Source organism: Podarcis gaigeae (genome assembly GCF_964106915.1).
Source record: "Podarcis gaigeae genome assembly, chromosome: 3".
Classification (NCBI taxonomy): Eukaryota; Metazoa; Chordata; class Lepidosauria; order Squamata; family Lacertidae; genus Podarcis; species Podarcis gaigeae.
The window spans coordinates 60,609,024-60,626,912 of record NC_139680.1 but is presented as its reverse complement, the minus strand read 5'-3'; the positions used below and the strand labels follow the sequence as shown (position 1 = coordinate 60,626,912).

Genomic DNA, 17,889 nt, shown 5'->3' with positions numbered 1-17,889 from the left:
CACACATCCTACTGTGAGTCATCAAGCGCTGAATAATGGAGCAGTAATACATTACTGTGTAAACTGGTCCCTAATTTCCACCCATATGGAAGTTAAAAGTCCTATTGCGCATGTGCTTGCTGTGGATTTGCCCACAGCCATAGCGTGAAACTGAGACACCCACATTATGAGTCAGCTCCCTATACAGAGGCAACAAGCTAGCCACCCAGAGCAACACCACCTAGAGCAAAATGCATAGGGTGGAACAATTCTTCAGGTGTCCATATGTCTGACAGCAATACTGAGAAGCTCCTGTGTTTCTGCAGTTTGTTGACGGACTTGGTCAAGGTGCTTCTTCAGTTGGCTCTGGTTGAATGCTGATGAAAACTCTGCATCTAAAAAATAGGGAAGCAACAACTCAACTTCTAGACCTGCACAGCTCATCATATGTGTACATCTTGCCCTGGTCCACAACTATACAAAACATTGGAGAGAGGTTTTGTTCTCCTGTCTTGCATTCAGCTTGGATCTACAAAAATCTGACATTCATATCAAAGCCAAATTGACCAACTTTGAGAACAGGAGTTATCTATTACTCACACCTAATATATTCCTTGTTGTTTTAATACTTTCCAAGAGTAAGTTAGATGCATCCTTTGATCGTTTACTTGTTCAACAATGTCTCCTGAGAATCTTGCTTCCTGCTTTCTTTGCTAGGGGTATTTCCCCACTTTCAGACACAGAGTGTGATGATAATCTAAGCCATTTATCAAACATTTATGCATGGAAGTTATTTTGCATTCCATGTTAACCGATACATTTTTTAAAAAAGTAAGTCAGGTTTGTTTGGTGCTGGAAGGTGCATACATAACTACTTTTCCACTGTGATTTTTAAAAAATGCCAAAAAAGAAGACTACTCCCCACTTTTTTATGAGAACCGTAAATAGCTGTTTCCAGGATTCATATATGCGATTATGAGAACAGATCCAGTTCCAGTAGGAAGCCTTGTAATGAATACGGCAAATGAGCCTGTATAAAGTTCTGATTGCATTCTCAGTGAAATGAGAGTCAATTAACTTTTCACCAAACCTTTTTTAAAGGAGGACTTTGGTTTTCATTACCAGAAACAGGCAGGACTCAGCTGCGCATTATAGCTGCGGTGCTTCTGGTAAGTACTAATGAGCTTAGCTGTTATGCCATAGCATAGGAATCCCATGGGATGTTATGTGGCGAGTGATACAGCAGTCCATACCTTTCTGTAATATGCAGAGAGTGGATAGGCCCAGATGCTGAAAGCGATTCTCTTGGTGAATAAGATACTTGATGAGGTATTGCTGTACCTTGCTCATATGAGATTTCAACAAAGACACCACCTCTTCTGTGCAATTAATTAGGAGACAGGAATAATTACAAAACTGAAAGCACGAGGCAACATTTTACACACTTAACCTGGGAGTAAGTCACTGAACAAAGTGGGATTTCTTCTGAGTAAACATGCACTGTAAAATGTTGATACCCTATTTACATTGCTGATGCACTACTTGGTTTTCTTGTTACTAAGTTGTTGGGTGAATGACAAATTATAAATTGGTATTCATAGTTTTGGAATGCTTATGATAATTTTATGGTGGGAAATGTATGCTTGGGCAGATGTTTAGTGCGGTCATTTTTATTGTGTTTTTTAAATTTGTTTACTATGTGATTTGCCTTGAGACCTTAATAAATAAAGATTTTATAATGCTAATTAATAATATTCAGAATTCATATATACCAATCATGAATGCCATTATGGTATGGAGAATAGAGCCTTAAACTTCAGGTTTGGTTCATAAAGTTGAAGTTTGTAACTCAGAATAATAAGATTTCTTGCTGATTTTGGCCGCTATAATAATAATAATAATATACACTCACTGTGATTATTCTGAATCTAACACTTATAACATCTGTTATTTTTAAATGTTATATGGTGCATTCAACAGAAACATTATGTTTATGTTATCATTGGTTATTCAAATTAAGCATCACTTCATACGGCGCACAGTGATGTACAAATATTTTAGCGGCTTTGTGCAGTGTTGCTATCTTCAATAGGGAAATGTAATACTGAGAAAAGGATTTACACAAGCAAGACAGAAGCTCCTGCCATGAACTCAACATGTATTCTTTACACCCAAAGGAGTCTGCTGGTGTGGGACAACTGATAGATGCAGCTGCCACTTAGTCCAGAAAGGGAAAAAAATCTTAGGGAGTCCTATTGTAGCCCAGGGAACTCTCTGAAAACTATCCTAGAATTAGCAGGATTGGAAAATAAATAAAAGTTTTGTCAAAGCTGACTGGTACAGTGTTCTCCCCTGCTATTCAACCTGTTTGGGCCCATGGGACTTCTGTTGTTGTCACTTGAGTGATATCAGGCATGCTGGAAATGCAAACATCAGATCTTTTACATTGATACGTACTGTGCTGTAGGAGGTGTTTGATCACAAGGGCAGCATGGAACGAAAGCTCTGCTTGTTCCACTTGGCCAGCCAGTGTCGCCAGACTGCATACCACTGAGTCATCCACCAATTCCAGCATGCGCACTGTGGCTCCCTCTGGTGGTAGAAGAGCAGAGTAAAAGACTAAATCAGCAGAGTTGAAATAAAAGGAGACAAATGAACAGGCCTAGGGCCAAGGCTGAAAAGAGACTAGCAGAGCTTCAGAGGCCAGTAAAATGGATTTCAGAAGACTGAAATACATACATAGAAAGGGGGGTGTCAAAATGTTCAGAAGCAGATATAAGTGGGAAGATTCCTTAGGGAGGGTTTCACCAATGGGAAATGTGATGCTCTGCTGCCTGCTGCTCTGCTACCTCCCTTTCCATACATTCAGCTAGTAAACACCTAGAGGGTACTATGTTTGCCTCTGCTGGTCTAGAAGCACTAGAGAAATTACTAGCAATGTCAACACTATGTTACCGATACAACTCTTTGAGTTGGGATTAAAATCACTTGTCTGCTGTGTTTCACTCCTATTAGCAGCTCTGGTAGCTATGCAGCCAGTGGGATAACGTAGAACTGACTGTGGGAATCTGTTGATTTTTACGACTGCCCTTTGGTTCCCTCTGTGCCCCAAAATTGTAAGGCTGCTGCAACCCTGTGCACACTGACTTTTGCGTAGGTAAAGGCTACAGCACTTCCTTCTGTCAGACATTCATAACACTGTGCTGTAAAATTGGCAGCAGCAACGGAAATCAATGAGTACAAAATGTGTGTGCTATCAGCCCATCCACTCAGCACTCTGGATGCCCCCTTACCATGTTTCATCAGGTCAACAAGAGAAGACATCACACAGTGAAGAGATTCCTCTTCTAGAAAGTCTACACTCTGGACAGCTTGAAAAAGTCCTTCAATGCATGGACTTTCTATGACTCTCTGCAAATAACAAAAGTAGATGATGTTGTTACATTCATTCTGAAAATTGTGGTGTCCCCCCACCGCAATTATAGATGCCAAGCTCTTAGTTTGCCTTGGGCCTTCAGGGCTGTGCCTATTCAGCTGTTAAGCCCAGAAATGTGTGCAACAAAGGCATCTGTGGGGATTTAATCTATGCAAATGCATGTTCTATTAAATGCCCTAGTTATGCATCATGACGCCCTGAGACTGTCCCACCAGGAGAGTTCAAATTACACGGATGTGCTTGAAATTAATGAATACAGAGTAAGTCTGCAATGATATGTGTTACAATAGCCTTCATTTCACAAGAAGCCATCAAGTGTGTGATAACAAGGCAATCTGGGGAGATGGTATGAGGAACCAAGAATATATGGCATATTTCCTGCAAACATTTATCCATACACAGTGGGTTTCCACTTTCTTGAGCAATTATCATCTAAGGCAGTGTTTTTCAACCACTGTTCCGCGGCACACTAGTGTGCCACGAGATGTTGCCTGGTGTGCCGTGGGGAAAATTGAAAAATTCGAAAGATTTAAAAATAAAGTATTTTATAATTTTTCATATTTCTCTTTACTTACTATTTCATAATAAAGTAATTATAAAATACTTTCTTTGTGTTTATTTGATTCCTATTCAAGAGAATTACTTTATATATAGTCAATATAGACACAGAGTTAAATTTTTTAACATTTTCTAATGGTGGTGTGCCTTGTGATTTTTTTCATGAAACAAGTGTGCCTTTGCCCAAAAAAGGTTGAAAAACACTGATCTAAGGCCCTTTGTGTGCCTCCTCCATGAGAGGTCTGGAGGATGGCAACATGAAAATGGGCCTTTTCTGCTGTGGCTCCGTTTGTGGAATGCTCTACCCCAGGGAGGCTTTCCTGGTGCCTTCATTATATAGCCTTAGGTGCCAGGCAAAAATGTTTCTCTATAGCCAGGTCTTTGGTTGGTTGAGCATTCTATGGCCTTTTAAATGTGTTTGTGGGAAGGGGTGTTATTGGTTGGTTTTTGCTTTTGTTTTATTATGTATTTTGTGTTCTCATTTTGTATTTTTATGTTGTGAACTGCCCTATGGTCTTCAAATGGAGAACAGTATACAAATTTAATGAAGGAGAAGGAGGGGGAGGAGGAACAGGAACAACCTAGTTGAAAAAGCATGTATACCAACAAAGCCAAATTTCCAAAAAGCCTACAGTGAAGGCGTAAAAGTCACAACTTGCTTTTTATTTGTTGGTAAGATTTTTCTTCTGTACTTTTTGAAACACGTGGTCATTTACTCCCTTGAATGAAGCAAAGACGATGTTTCATTTTAATTATAAGGTTACCAGATGTCCTTGTTTCCCGGGGACAGTCCTCAGATTTATAAATCAGTCCCCATACAAAATCCATTGAAGTTGAAAAGTGTCCCCAGATTCATTGAAAAAAATCTGGTAACCTTATTTTAATATCACTTAGTGAAGTGAAGCCTTCAGAAAAATGTGTAATCCTGAAAGGGAGACTTGGCACTCACCTGTATGCTTCTGGAAAGGCTGAGATTTTTAATAAAGCAGGCAGCGTGACCTACAATCACTGGGTCCATTTTCCAGGTGAGCAGCAGCTTCCCTACCGCCTGCAGCACTTCCTCACACATCAGTGCATCCTGCAAAGGGAAAGGTAGCCAGCGAGTAGCTGAAATGAAGGCAGCAGAAGAGACATGGTTCTACCATACCACTGTGAATGGGGCTAGAGATGGGTGATTGAGATATATAGATATATATATCACTTAATTGTTAATAAAACCTCAAAGCAGGTTAAAAAAAGGAATAAAAACAATAAAATTATCAGTAAAAAACATCCCCAATTAAAACAAGTATTTAAAACATTAAAAATCAGCAATAAACTAAAACCAGAAAACACATGCCAATATTCTGCATGTCCAGACAAACCTTTTGAAACAAACATGCTTTTCTTTTTTAAGCAGGCACCAAAAAGAGTAGAGTGAATGAATTACTAAGGAATCAAAGACATATGCTTCAAGTTTTTAAAACTCTTTACATTTAGGATGAACTGCAACAAGTGTATGGCAATTTAGGAGCTACAAAGCTGGGATGGAGAATTATGAAAAGCTCCACAAATTGTTGTCTCTTCGTGTTTCAGTCCCAACTCACGGCAGCAATGCAGAGAAATCAAGCCTCCACTACCTCCAAACCACATCAGATGATCTTGAAATGTGCGTGTGCATCCAATAGTACATGCAGGATTTGACTTTCCTGTTCCACCACCAACCTCCCATGTTACAACCTCCATTCATTTTATTGATGCCTGTGTCCCACCATACAGAGACTCATATATCACTCCCACATGCGAATGCAGATGGCAAGTTTATATTGCGAAGATGTGGGGCTTTTCTGTTTGTTAAGGAATGAAGGTGCTATGCAGTCAACCAAACCCAAAGTCACCAAAGAACAAATGATTTCTTCTTCCCTAGGAACACAGTGTAGTGTTGGTAACCACTGAAACATTAGTTCATCTTGGTTGGAAATGTTAGCTTTGTCCCACAGTTTGTTTTCCTGCTGGAGTTCCCATGGAGAACTCCTTTTCTACTTCACTTGGAATTCAGGTCAGAGCAGAATGGGAATCCTTGAAAAGGTCTTTAAAAAAACAACCCCAGGCTGGAGGGCATTGAAACCAGTAGTCTGGGCAAACCAAGATGAAAAGCTGACCCAACAGACGACAATATAAACATCTCTACTGAGGATTAATTGTTCAGGTTTCCTCTGTCACAGAACATTTTCTCCAATGCCAAAGCAGCTATACCATCCATCACAACCACAAATGGATATTTGCTACAGAATGTGAATCTCAAGAAGGCAAATTAGAACCCAATATGATTATAATCAGAATTTGTTCCCAGCGCTCCCTTTCCAACCTTATTTCTGGATATGCACATCATCCCACACTTTCAGATGCATGCTGAAGCCTTTTCAGAATGAATTTTGAATCATTGTCTACTGATCACCTGGCCGCGTCAAACTCTCATTTTAAATGTGTTACCTTTGATGAAACTTTCATCCACTGTCATCTTTCAAGGTTGAGCTGCCTCGGAGCATTACGGCCATGCACATTTGACTAAAGCTTACAAGGCAAAGGGTAACATAAAACAGAAATGTGTACCTGGTTGTCTGGGTGCTGGGATAAAATCCGGAGAAGAATGATGGAATTGTGCTGAGTGTCTTTCCTGTTAGATGCCAGGAGAGGGAGCAGGTGGGACGGGATCTCCAAAGCAACGATGCTGGTCTGACCACTCTCTGTTTGGAAAATGAGAAGGTTGCTCAAGGTTGTGTGTGCAGATCAATAGAAGCTGCTTTGGAGAAAAGGATTTGTGAGAGAAAGGGGCCTCCTCTAGACTGACTCAATCAAGTCAGCTGGACTTCACAGATCAGGCAATGTTATGTTATGACAGTACAGAAGTTAAACTTTAGGTTCTGATTTTAATGAAAAGTCAAAAGAAAATGAAGACCAAACTGCACAAGAGGGTTGGACTGGTGTTTGTAGAAAGGCACTGCTGGAAAGAATTCTCTTCAGAATCAGGGGACTGAAATTGATAGAAAGCGTACAAAGAGTTGTGTTTCTGTAACATTGGTTGGGATTGTGGTTGTGCAAAATCATCTGCTAGGCGTAAGTGATTCACACACACACACACACACAAAACAGTGCTTTTTTCAGGGGGGAATGTATAGGGGTACTCTCATTTTCCTATTCATAGGAATACTATTGAAATACTGCCCCTCAATGAGGCCAAAATTAGATTCACAAAATGTTTAGGGGTATGCATAGCCCTGCGGCCCCCCAGAAAAAGCTGTGTGTGTGTGTGTATCCTTATTCTTGTCTACTTTATCCTCACAGAATTGACAGTTTAAGAATGGTAAAAGGAAGTGTATGGATTTGTAGTTATAATCCATATTAATGATCTTGCTTGTTGATTTAAAACACAGAGAGACATCTTTCATTACAAGCACATGGGCAAAAATGTCAGTGGCCAGGGATATTTTTCACCAACTCCTTCTTCAGTCTCTTTTCTCCTTTTCTAGATGGTGTAAAACTTCCACATGATCTTTCTCCCGCCCCAAACATCTGTGGCAGAAATGTGCCTTGAGCATTGTAAGGTATTGGTCAATCAAGTTTTACTAATCTTTATATCAGTCTGAATGCTGGATTGGTTTGCAGTCACCTTCTCTAAAAAACTGAATCCGTGTTTGTTGGTATACTTTTGAACAACAGTACCACCACTCTCACAGCCTCTGGTGACTGAAGGGTTCATTAACTTTCAAAAAAAAAAAAAAGTCACAGCATCCACGTGCCTGAAACCAAAACATGGTATTCATCTTACTTAAAAGAACAAAGAGTGACTTGAGGACATTCCTTCCAGAGGCTAGACTGTACAAAACACAGGAAGGAGGTTCTATTTTTGTATGTTTTAAGTGACTGCAATTTTTCGTTTATTAGCATGCTAGGACTGTAGTACTTACCACTTGCGGCTAAATTCCTGAGACAGACACAAGCCTGGTTGGAAACCTAGTTGCAGAAAACAAAGAAATCAGAACCCAACAGAGAAAGAACTTTTGGCTGTGAAAAGGCCGCAAAGTTGACTGGTCCACAATAGCTTCGTGCAATATTTGCTAAACCTCCAAAATGTTCTGACAGGATTATGGGTCAATGATGGGTAAAGTTAAAATGTAAGCATGTCCTCTGTGGCAACATGAGGCAAAACTAAGCCTTTAAAGCCAACTGTGAGAGTGCCCCATAGATATCTGAGAGATACTCAAAAAAGCGCCACTTATGGGTGCCTAAAAGTACAAGGATGTGTAGCCTTTCAGAAGAACAAATTGCTCTTGATTTAAGGTGCATACACACCATATATTTAAAACATATTTAAAACACATGACAATCCCCCCCAAAAGAAAAGAATAATGGAGCTGTAGTTTAACAGTGCTACAAATGGAAGCTCTGTGAGGGGTAAACTACAGGGCTCAGAATACTCTGAGGGAAGTCACATGCTTTAAATGCATGGTGTGTATGCAGCCTTAGTGAACAATCCAGTTAATTTTGCATTTGTTTGGGAAGATCTGTAATTGTGAAATTTTACTCTCCACACTACCTCACAATCTTCTCCAGGCAGAGATTAGGAAAAAGCCCATCCCTATATTCCCAGGCCATCACTGTGAGAATGAAAATATTGAACCAAGAGATCTCACCATTATTCAAACATGGAATCCCCTCTGACTGTAGGAAATTCTGAGTTTGATCTCTTAGAAATTCATGGAAGATGCCACATCTAGCTAACTCCAGCCTTTGTGTATTCTTGCACCCCCATGCTGAAGAAAGCACCTTTTCAGTCATTTCCCTATACACAAGATATTTAGCCTGCAGTCCTAAGCATACCTTACTTGGAAATACACCCCACTGGTATCAAAATAATATTTCTGAATAAACCAGGGGGGCTGTTAGTAAAACAAACCTGCATAATCCACAGCTTTACCTTGTCCACAGATGAAGACAGAAGGAAAAGGAGCATCCGCAGAAGAAACCTATCACCGGTTTGGAGCATGGCTTTATGGTGCTGCGAGTTTGTGGCCATGTTGCTCAGAGCTGCACAGCTATAATACTGTAAGAAAGAGAAGTGTTGTGATTTTGAGAAAGGAAAGCTTGTGGCCAAGGGTTCTTAAACTGTGGTCAAGACCTCACAGCAAATGAAAGGGACCATGACTGATGATGGCGTTCCTAGGGTGATAAAATTGAGAGAGTATTTGCATACAGCATCTCCCTGCATTTTCTGGATTGGCACTGTAGTACACCTCCAGGAGTTTTGGGAATGTCCCAGGAAAAAAGAATATTTGTCCAACGAGACACAACTGTGATCGCTACAGTCCACACTGTGTAGAGAGTCTGGATGTCTAAGAGTCAAAAAAGGGGAACAATACTGCATCGGTGAGATGACCAGATCCCTTTTATTAACAAATCACTCACACACTATTTTGTCCCCTTCTGCTAGGCATACTGCATAGATTCTGCTAGGCAAATGGCATTTCTTGCATTCATAAAATACTCATCATGAGGCTGTTTACAATTCTCAGGAGTCATAGTAAGAACAGAATAAAAATCTACACTCCAGTCATGTATTTTATATGTTGGCATTTCTCTTGCACTAGCCTATTTGAAGATGAGAAAGAAGTATTTGTTCAGTTCTTGAATCTCAAACAGGTTAGTGCCTATTAATAGCTATTTCCAAACAAAAGTTGAGAACAGAACTGAGGAACTGGAATACCCCCTGGCTATTTTCTTTAACCCTACAACAAATCTGAACTATGAAACAAGCACCTTTCTTCAAGTTGCAATGACCTGTTTTTTTTCATTTCACTAGAAAGCTTAGTAGTTCATTTCCAAGGTGCACAAACATATGTAGTACCCCCCTCCAAGCAAAACTATGTGCAACACCATTAAATTACTAATTTCTGGAAGTTAAAATGTTAAAAGACTACTGTCTCGTCTATCTTTTCCTGCATCTGTAGGTTCAGTTGAGCAGCTGACTATTTCCACAGCTTTGAATGCTCAAAAACTTGTGTTTTAATGTCAAGTTTACCTGTACTTCCGAATCGGGAGACTGTAACAAAAGGGTGAGGACTGGAAGAGCACCTTGTCGAAACAAAATTTGCTGAATCCGTTCTGCAAGGGAAGAGTGGTATTGCTAATGAGCTATTTTGACCAAATGAACATTCTCCTTATCATCACTGCATAGATAAGAGCTAAAAATAGCATTTTCTGGGAATAAGCCCAAATGGAATCAATTGGCTTTCCCGCTGAGTAGACATGATTTAGCTTTGTACTTGAAGTAAAACATTTCATTTTAAAGAAAACAATAGCTTTAACGATAAGTTTCCCTTGCCACAAATTTCTGTGTCAATGCACTTGGCCTATTGAAATAAATCCCCTGCAGCCTAATACCTGATTGTGTGAGGTTAAAAATTGCTCCAACTGCATTTTGTTGGACTCTTGGATCATGGGATTTAGAAAGGGCCAGTAAGGGTACCACTCCTCCTGCTGCTGCGATGGCTTCATGGCTGACATCTGGCAAAACAACAGGGCAAAATAGAAATCAATGAGGTTTCTTTGGAGGAAGAAGTATCCATATTCCTCCAGGCACACTTTAAAGAACAGAGAGTGGACAGCACAAAACAGTTGCAGCATATGAGTTGGGGGTCCTGGGTGCCTAGTGGCAGAATGAATAATGTTAAGAGTTTACCATCAGGTTTTTGTGAAGAAGCTTATTGCTATGGGTCACCTTGAAGCAAAACCTGACTTTAGAAAGTACACTTCATCATTTATTAATATCTGAACCCAGGACTCCAAGGCCAACGTTATATTTATTGCACAGTATGGGACCAGTGACTAGGCAGTTCTTAGGCAATCCTGGAGGACTGCATTGGCTCCACTTGTGTGTCTGTGAGGCACCAAGCGTGTCACCACCCAGAGCCATCCAGGTAAGCTGCAGTCAAACTGGTGTCAGAAGTGTGCCTCCACAAGCTCTGCCCCACTACACTGACCACGACTAGTTATAGCATACCAATGTGAATAATCCACTCTGCTCGCAGAATTCAGCTCTTCTTGATTCAGAATTTCTATAACGATAAGGCACATCATTACCTCTCAATCACAAGGTGTGGATGTGACATTGTCCCTGGACCTGATTATTGCGCTATGCTTTGGGCACGCTCCTCACCTGTGACAGCTAGTGTCATTATGCAGGCACATGAATTACACTGGACTGTGGCATCTTCAGACTCAAGCAGTTCCAGAATTGGCTCAATTAGATCCATTTGGACGACATGATCCTTGGTTACTGTTTGTCAGTAAAAGCAGGAGTAAATGTTATGTTTACAGTGCCTTTAATTCAGCTATATACTGGAGAGAGAAAAGGATTGCCATCAGCGCACAATATCACTAGTGCATCTTACACCGGAATAAATGATTTCTCACCCCTTTGGTACGAGAAGTAAGCAAAACCCATCCTCTGAATGAATGCTCCCCCCCAAAAAAAAAACCCCCACATTTTATCAGGGCAAACATCCATCCTACTGATTATCACTTTTTAGTATAGGAATTTATATCCTGCCCTTCAAATAAAATACCAGGGCAACTGGACAGTGGTAGTTCCTAAGATCACAGCTGATGCTGATGGAGACTTCAGGATATGGTATCTTGGGCATTTACTCACCATTTCCTTCCAGTAAGAAATTCACAAGGGACGACGATGAGATCTGCTGAACCTCCAAGTCATTAGACTTCAACAAAGCATAGTATATTTCCAGATGCTCTCGAGGCAGCTGGATGTTCACTGCAAGAATGAGATGAAATGCTGATCGCAAAAAGCTCTTCTGGAACACTTGTCCCTTACATCTTCAAACACTTGATGCTTTTGGAGCAACACCTAGATGGCCTACTTTGCTTTTCAAAATACCTTGTAGCTCTCCTTTCAGCTGTCTGTGCAAACTCACATGAAAACTAAACCTGTATTACTTATTTTTACTAGCCCCTCTTCTGCCAACCTCTCATATGAGTAAAAAGCCAGCTCGCACTCGCCCACCTCTATAAAATAATAAAATGGGAGACTAGTAACTGCAAAAGTTGTGCCACATTATCTGGGCTCCAAGTAAATCTCCACAGAACTTGCATTAGAAGGGGCTAAACCCAATTCACACATGCTAGGGAACCAGTAAGACTGCCTTGGGCACAACTCAGCTACATTTGGGAGAAATTGTTTTGCTTCTCCAGATTTCTACAAAAAAATTTAAAAAGAGAGTATGGAATGGATCTTACAGTTTTGATGATTTATGTTCAAGTAATAGAGAGCAGCAGACTTTTGCAAGCCGGGATTCTCTGAAAACGCCAAGGTCCTCAGAGCCTCTAGGGAGATCTTGCCAAGTGGTGACATTTCAAAACCTTAAGAAAGATGTGATAATAACAGAGTCTGAATTGTGTCAGAAGAAGTTAAATGCCTGAAGAGTCCAAATGCACAGAATTTAAAGCAACAGATAAAACACGACAGAGACAAACTTCCATGTAGAAATATTCTCTCCTTTAAAATTAGCATACTAGATAGAGCTGGATTTTTGCAGTCCAAACCTCATGTGAGAAAAAAGTTGTTATATATGCCAGTTTGTGAGAGTAGTTGGGACATTCCAAACTTGGATTTCTGTTACTGTATTTAGCAAACCAGCTTAGCCATGCTATTTCCTTGATTATCAAGGATGAAAACAAAAGATGGGAGCACTTAAGAGTTGGAAGAAGTGGACAGCATTCCATTTGATGTCTTTCTGTTTTCAAATAATAACTCCAATCCTCTAATACCTAATAGGTTTTTACAGAGAGTATTTCAATGTTGGCTTAGGAAATTGCTCATGCTTGTAGCAAAAGTACGGTATGTGTTTGTTAGTCTTTTAAGATGCCACAATATTTCTTGTTGCTTTTATGCAAGAGGCTAACAGGTCTACCCCTTGCTATGATGCCTTTTGTAGAACTGGGATTTCAAATGCTGAATGAGAGTAATTTAATCAATCGGCCTGGAACTGGGATCCACTGCTTTGTCTGAATATTTGGTGTTGGTGAAATACTGGTTCCCCCATTCTCCCTTCATTGCTTATAAGAGCAGATGCATAAACAGCTCTGTGTCATTCACTTTATACGATCACTGAACTGCATGATCTTAAACAAAGCAACCAAGCTCAAGTAAACATCTCTCCAACTTTGGCTGCCCCACCTTCATAACAGAAACTTCTCACCTCTTTCAATGTGCTGCAGAAATTCCTGAGCAATCTCCTCTTCCTGGGTCTGAAGGGCAGGCTTGTATAGCTGCTTTGTTTTAAAGTTTTTCCGTTTCAGACAGGGGCACTCGTGGATCTGACCCAAGCACTCCTGAATATCCTGCACCAGACCCGAAGACAGTGTTTTTACTGAGAGAGCCAAGTCACAAAGCAACTGGACACACTTTGTACACAGCTGACCCATGATTAACTTTCGGATCCAACAGAAAATCAGAAATGCAGACTGAGAGTTTGTACTGCCACTGTTGCTCCTGTGTTCCCTTGTACTGGCAGATTGCGATCCAGATAACTAAAAAAATAATTATCTAGACAAGTTGGGAGGGAAAGCTACTGCTGCTTTCTGTGTCCAAACAGCATGGCTGAGCAAAATCTAACCGCTGTTCTCTCTTGCGAAGCATAAGAAATACTTTTAAAACTTTAGGCTGCAGCCGGTGGTGATCACCTTTCCTCTATCTTAGGAAGGAGAAAAATTAGGTGGTCAAACAAAAACAGTACATTCAGAATCCACCTCTGTTCTGTAGCAGAGAAATCATGTTTTGTATGCCAAGAATAAGGTCAACTGTTTTGGAAGGCTAGCAGCACCAGCCTCTGGGATAACAAACAAAAGAATGCTTGCATATTGTGGAGTGACATCATGGGTGACGGCAGCACACCTGCTGGGCTCCACCTCTACAACTGAGCTGCCAATCGGAAAAGACAAAAAATAATAATAAACTAACAAGAAATTCCAGTTTCTACCAGACAGAAACAATAGTACTGTCTGGTTGGCCGGCCGGCCATAATGGCTTTGAATACTTCACGTAGGCAAATGCAGGAGAATACAAAAATGCAACCACAATAATTAATATTTAGTTTGCTATCCCTCCCACTCTGATGTCATCTGCAAATTTGATGAGCATCCCCTCAATTCCTTCATCCAAGTTGCTTATAAGGACACCACAGGAGCCAACTCCTAGGGGCAAAACCCTGCAGCACCACACTTGCTACTTTTTTCCAGGATGATGGGGAAACAATGGGTCTTAGTAATCACAGCATCATTTTCCTACTACCTACATCAAGTTGACCAGTTTGTAGTTACGGGGGGGGGGGGACATTTGCCCGCCTCCAGTCTGCAGGGACCTAAACCTAACCTATTCTCCAAGAATTCTCAAAGATTATAGACAGAGGCTTTGAGATTACACCCACAAGCTCCTTTAGTAGCCGTGGATGCAGCTCATCAGGCCCTGGAGATTTGAATTCATTTAAAGTAGCTTAGCTGTTTCTTTACCACCTCTTTTCTTATCTTAGTCTGTCCTGACTTCTATTAAGCCAAATTTCATCCTCACTTCCTGGCCACTGCCTCCAATCATAGAATATTAGAATTGTAGAGTTGGAAGGAACTACAAGAATCATCTAGCCCAACCCCCTGCAATGCAGGAACCTTTTGTCCAACATTGGACTCGAACTCACAGCCCTGAGATTAAGAGTCTCATGCTCTACCAACTGAGCTATCACAATCAGTACATGAAATCCTACATAAAATAAATATAAATACCGTATTTTTCACCCTATAAGACGCACCGTCCCATAAGGCGCACCTAGTTTTTTTGGGGGGAAACAAAGGGGAAAAAATTATTTCCCCCCCAGGCGCGGGGCTGGGGAAGCCCAAGCTTTTCCCGACCCCAGCCCCCAGAACAGGCAACTCTCCGCAAGCCGTGGGAGCCCAGCGCCGGGCTCCAGCGCTTTGTGGAGAGCTGTGCGAAGTCTGGGCACGCTGAGCTCAGCGCACCCAGGCTTCAGCATGCAGGCAACTCTAAGCAAGCCACGGGAGCCCAGCGCCGGGCTCCCGCACCTTGCGGAGAGCTGCGCGAAGCCTGGGCGTGCTGAGCTCAGTGTGCCCAGGCTTCAGCATGCAGGCCACTGTCCGCAAGCCGCGGGAGCCCAGCACCGGGCTCCCGCGCTTTGCGGAGAGCTGTGCGAAGCCTGGAGAGAGAGAGAGAGGGGTCGGTGCGCACCGACCCCTCTCGCTCTCCAGGCTTCAGCGAAAGCCTGCATTTGCCCCATAGGACGCACACACATTTCCCCTTCATTTTTGGAGGGGGAAAAGTGCGTCCTATAGGGCGAAAAATACGGCACCACATGGTGCAAATATTCAATTTATTCCAAAGGCCTGAATGCATAAATGCCCTTCAAATGGCAACAAATTGACAATACTGAAGGGGGCAGTCATTTCAACAATGGGAGGTATTTCCACAATTGTGGTGCTGTCACAGAGAAGGTCCTGCTCTGCATATGGGCAACACCTATCGCCAGCATAGCAAGCAGGGATGCGCTTGTTCGAAAACTTGGGTTGGGAAAGGCAGTCTGCCAAGCATTTAGACAATGAGATGCTCAGGGCTGTATACACATCAAAACCTTAAATTAGGGCTGGTAACATTTGCAGGAAATAGAAAAATGATAAAAAGCACCCTCCATCTCCACCCCCTCCTCTCATTCTCTCACTTAATCATATCCACCCTCTCAATTTCAGAGCCCAATGCAAAGAGCTGATGACCTTTAAAGCTGTTCATTGTTTGGAACCAAAGTATCTGAAAGATTGCCTCTATTTATTACTTTATTTTACTTGCTTTCACTTATTTCTCCCCTGGCAATGTATGATCTGAAGCACTTTTCTGGAAAACACAGTGGTAGCAGAATAGCCAACTTTATTTTATTCCTTTAAGGTCAGCACTACCTTGACATGCAAAACATAAGCCAATGAAGATGGTCAGGAGTCACAGTGGGATCACTGGATCACAGTGGGACTTACCGGTACTTCTAAGTATACATACGGGTATAGCTGTGCCCTGAATAACTTGACCTAATAAATTATTGCTTGTTAATCTGCTGGATCACAGGAATGGAACCAGTACAAAGAGTGGGGACACTGTGAGCCCTGGTTCTGCCTAGTGTTAACTATCCTGCCCCAGCTGTCAGTCTCCCATCCCTAATCCCAGCTGTATATTCCCTCTACTTCCATTTTTTTTCTATGCATTTGTTTTATAACTTATACGATTAGTATTAGTAAATAATAATAATAATAATAATAATAATAATAATAATAATACTATAATGTACTATACTATACTCAGTGCTTTTTTCTAAAACAATGTTTAGGAATACTATCATTTTGACTCAAGAAAATCACCATTTTATAGTTCAAAATGGGAAAAATAAATACAGTAAATGGATAAAAGCACAAAGGTTCAAAAAATGTTTAGGGGACCCCTGCGTCCCCCCAGAAAAAACACATACTATACTATACTATACTATACTATACTATACTATACTATACTATACTATACTATACTATACTTACTGTACTGTACTGCACTATACCTAAATTGCTTATACTTATACTATTACTAAGTGATATATAACAATAGCAGCATGAGTGAAGAGTGCCACCTATTGATATGTTCTGTCCTTAGAGTCACAAAGTATACAATACCGTTTCTTTCCCTACCTATTCAATTTTGTAAAGACCCACAATGTACAAGCGATAGATAACAGAAGCTGCTTTATTTCTTTCGTAAATTGTTGCTTATAAGGTATTTTACAAGAGGTGTGCTTTGGCTCTCTGTGAAGCCCAAATGACAATGTGAAATGAGGGATTTGGACAGTTTGTACGTGCCCAGGTCAGATTGTGCTGTTAATAAGGTGTCTCATGTTGAAACAGGGATACTCTAAAGTCCCAAGTCACTTTGTGGAATTAAGTGCTCATATATGGCAAAACCATGCCAGCTAGGCAAACACCATAACCTTGAGTGGGGAAGGAATTGAGAGGTTGGGAGCATCTTTCATTTTGATGGATGGACAAGTCTAGGTTTTAATAACAGTGGATCATTTCCCCAGGACACTCCATGTGAAAATGGATAGGGTCAGTTAGCCAGTTTTAAAACATGGGTTCTATGAAATCAAATTGCTAAGTAATGATGGTTGGGATTGATGGGGATGGAACTGATGATGGCTGGGAAATGTGCTGTGTTAGCCCCAAAGGTACAGAAGCTCACTGGATGGCAAGGAACAAGTTGCTGTCTCTCAGTCCAACCTACATTAAATGGATGTTGTGATGCTACAACGCTGTTCTAAAACAATAAGAAGAGTCTTGTGGCACCTTAAAGGTAAAGGGACCCCTGACCATTAGGTCCAGTCGTGGCCGACTCTGGGGTTGCGGCGCTCATCTCGCTTTATTGGCTGAGGGAGCCTGTGTACAGCTTCCGGGTCATGTGGCCAGCATGACTAATCTGCTTCTGGCGAACCAGAGCAGCGCACGGAAACACAGTTTACCTTCCCACCAGAGCGGTACCTATTTATCTACTTGCACTTTGACGTGCTTTCGAACTGCTAGGTTGGCACCTTACAGGGTAACAAATTAATTGTGGCATGAATTTGTTTTAAGATGCCACAGAACTATTCATTCTTTTTGCAGCAACGGACTCAAAAGACTGAAAAATGCCGTTCTATACTTTTCCCAAGAAAGGGCACAATAAGCTAAAAAGAGAAGTGCAAAGTAGGAGGCTGTACAGTATCCTGGATTTGGACCAAGGAACGCAGCTCAATGGCTGGTTTTAAGGCAGTTACACAATTTTCCTGCTAACC

The 17,889-nt window shown here is 41.2% G+C and overlaps 1 protein-coding gene across 5 annotated transcripts in view; it reads right to left on the bottom strand.

The window, feature by feature from the left end:
* Positions 1-3: 3 nt before the first annotated feature.
* Positions 4-17,889, bottom strand: part of LOC310841112 (uncharacterized protein) — a gene marked incomplete at its 5' end in the record, with an annotated part of 19,159 nt that continues 1,273 nt past the window's right edge. For 3 of the 5 annotated variants that reach the window (XM_083731675.1, XM_083731679.1, XM_083731677.1), the window contains 14 exons: positions 4-374; positions 1,233-1,358; positions 2,437-2,571; positions 3,273-3,390; positions 4,923-5,051; positions 6,566-6,699; positions 7,921-7,966; positions 8,931-9,056; positions 10,032-10,114; positions 10,394-10,516; positions 11,169-11,288; positions 11,664-11,783; positions 12,266-12,388; positions 13,228-13,369. In XM_083731675.1, the coding sequence (XP_083587801.1) occupies positions 253-374; positions 1,233-1,358; positions 2,437-2,571; positions 3,273-3,390; positions 4,923-5,051; positions 6,566-6,699; positions 7,921-7,966; positions 8,931-9,056; positions 10,032-10,114; positions 10,394-10,516; positions 11,169-11,288; positions 11,664-11,783; positions 12,266-12,388; positions 13,228-13,369 (1,647 nt within the window). In that variant the 3' untranslated portion in view covers positions 4-252. Of the gene's footprint in view, positions 375-1,232; positions 1,359-2,436; positions 2,572-3,272; positions 3,391-4,922; positions 5,052-6,565; positions 6,700-7,920; positions 7,967-8,930; positions 9,057-10,031; positions 10,115-10,393; positions 10,517-11,168; positions 11,289-11,663; positions 11,784-12,265; positions 12,389-13,227; positions 13,950-17,889 lie in introns of all 5 variants that reach the window. The other 2 variants (XM_083731676.1, XM_083731678.1) reach the window with 2 other exon arrangements.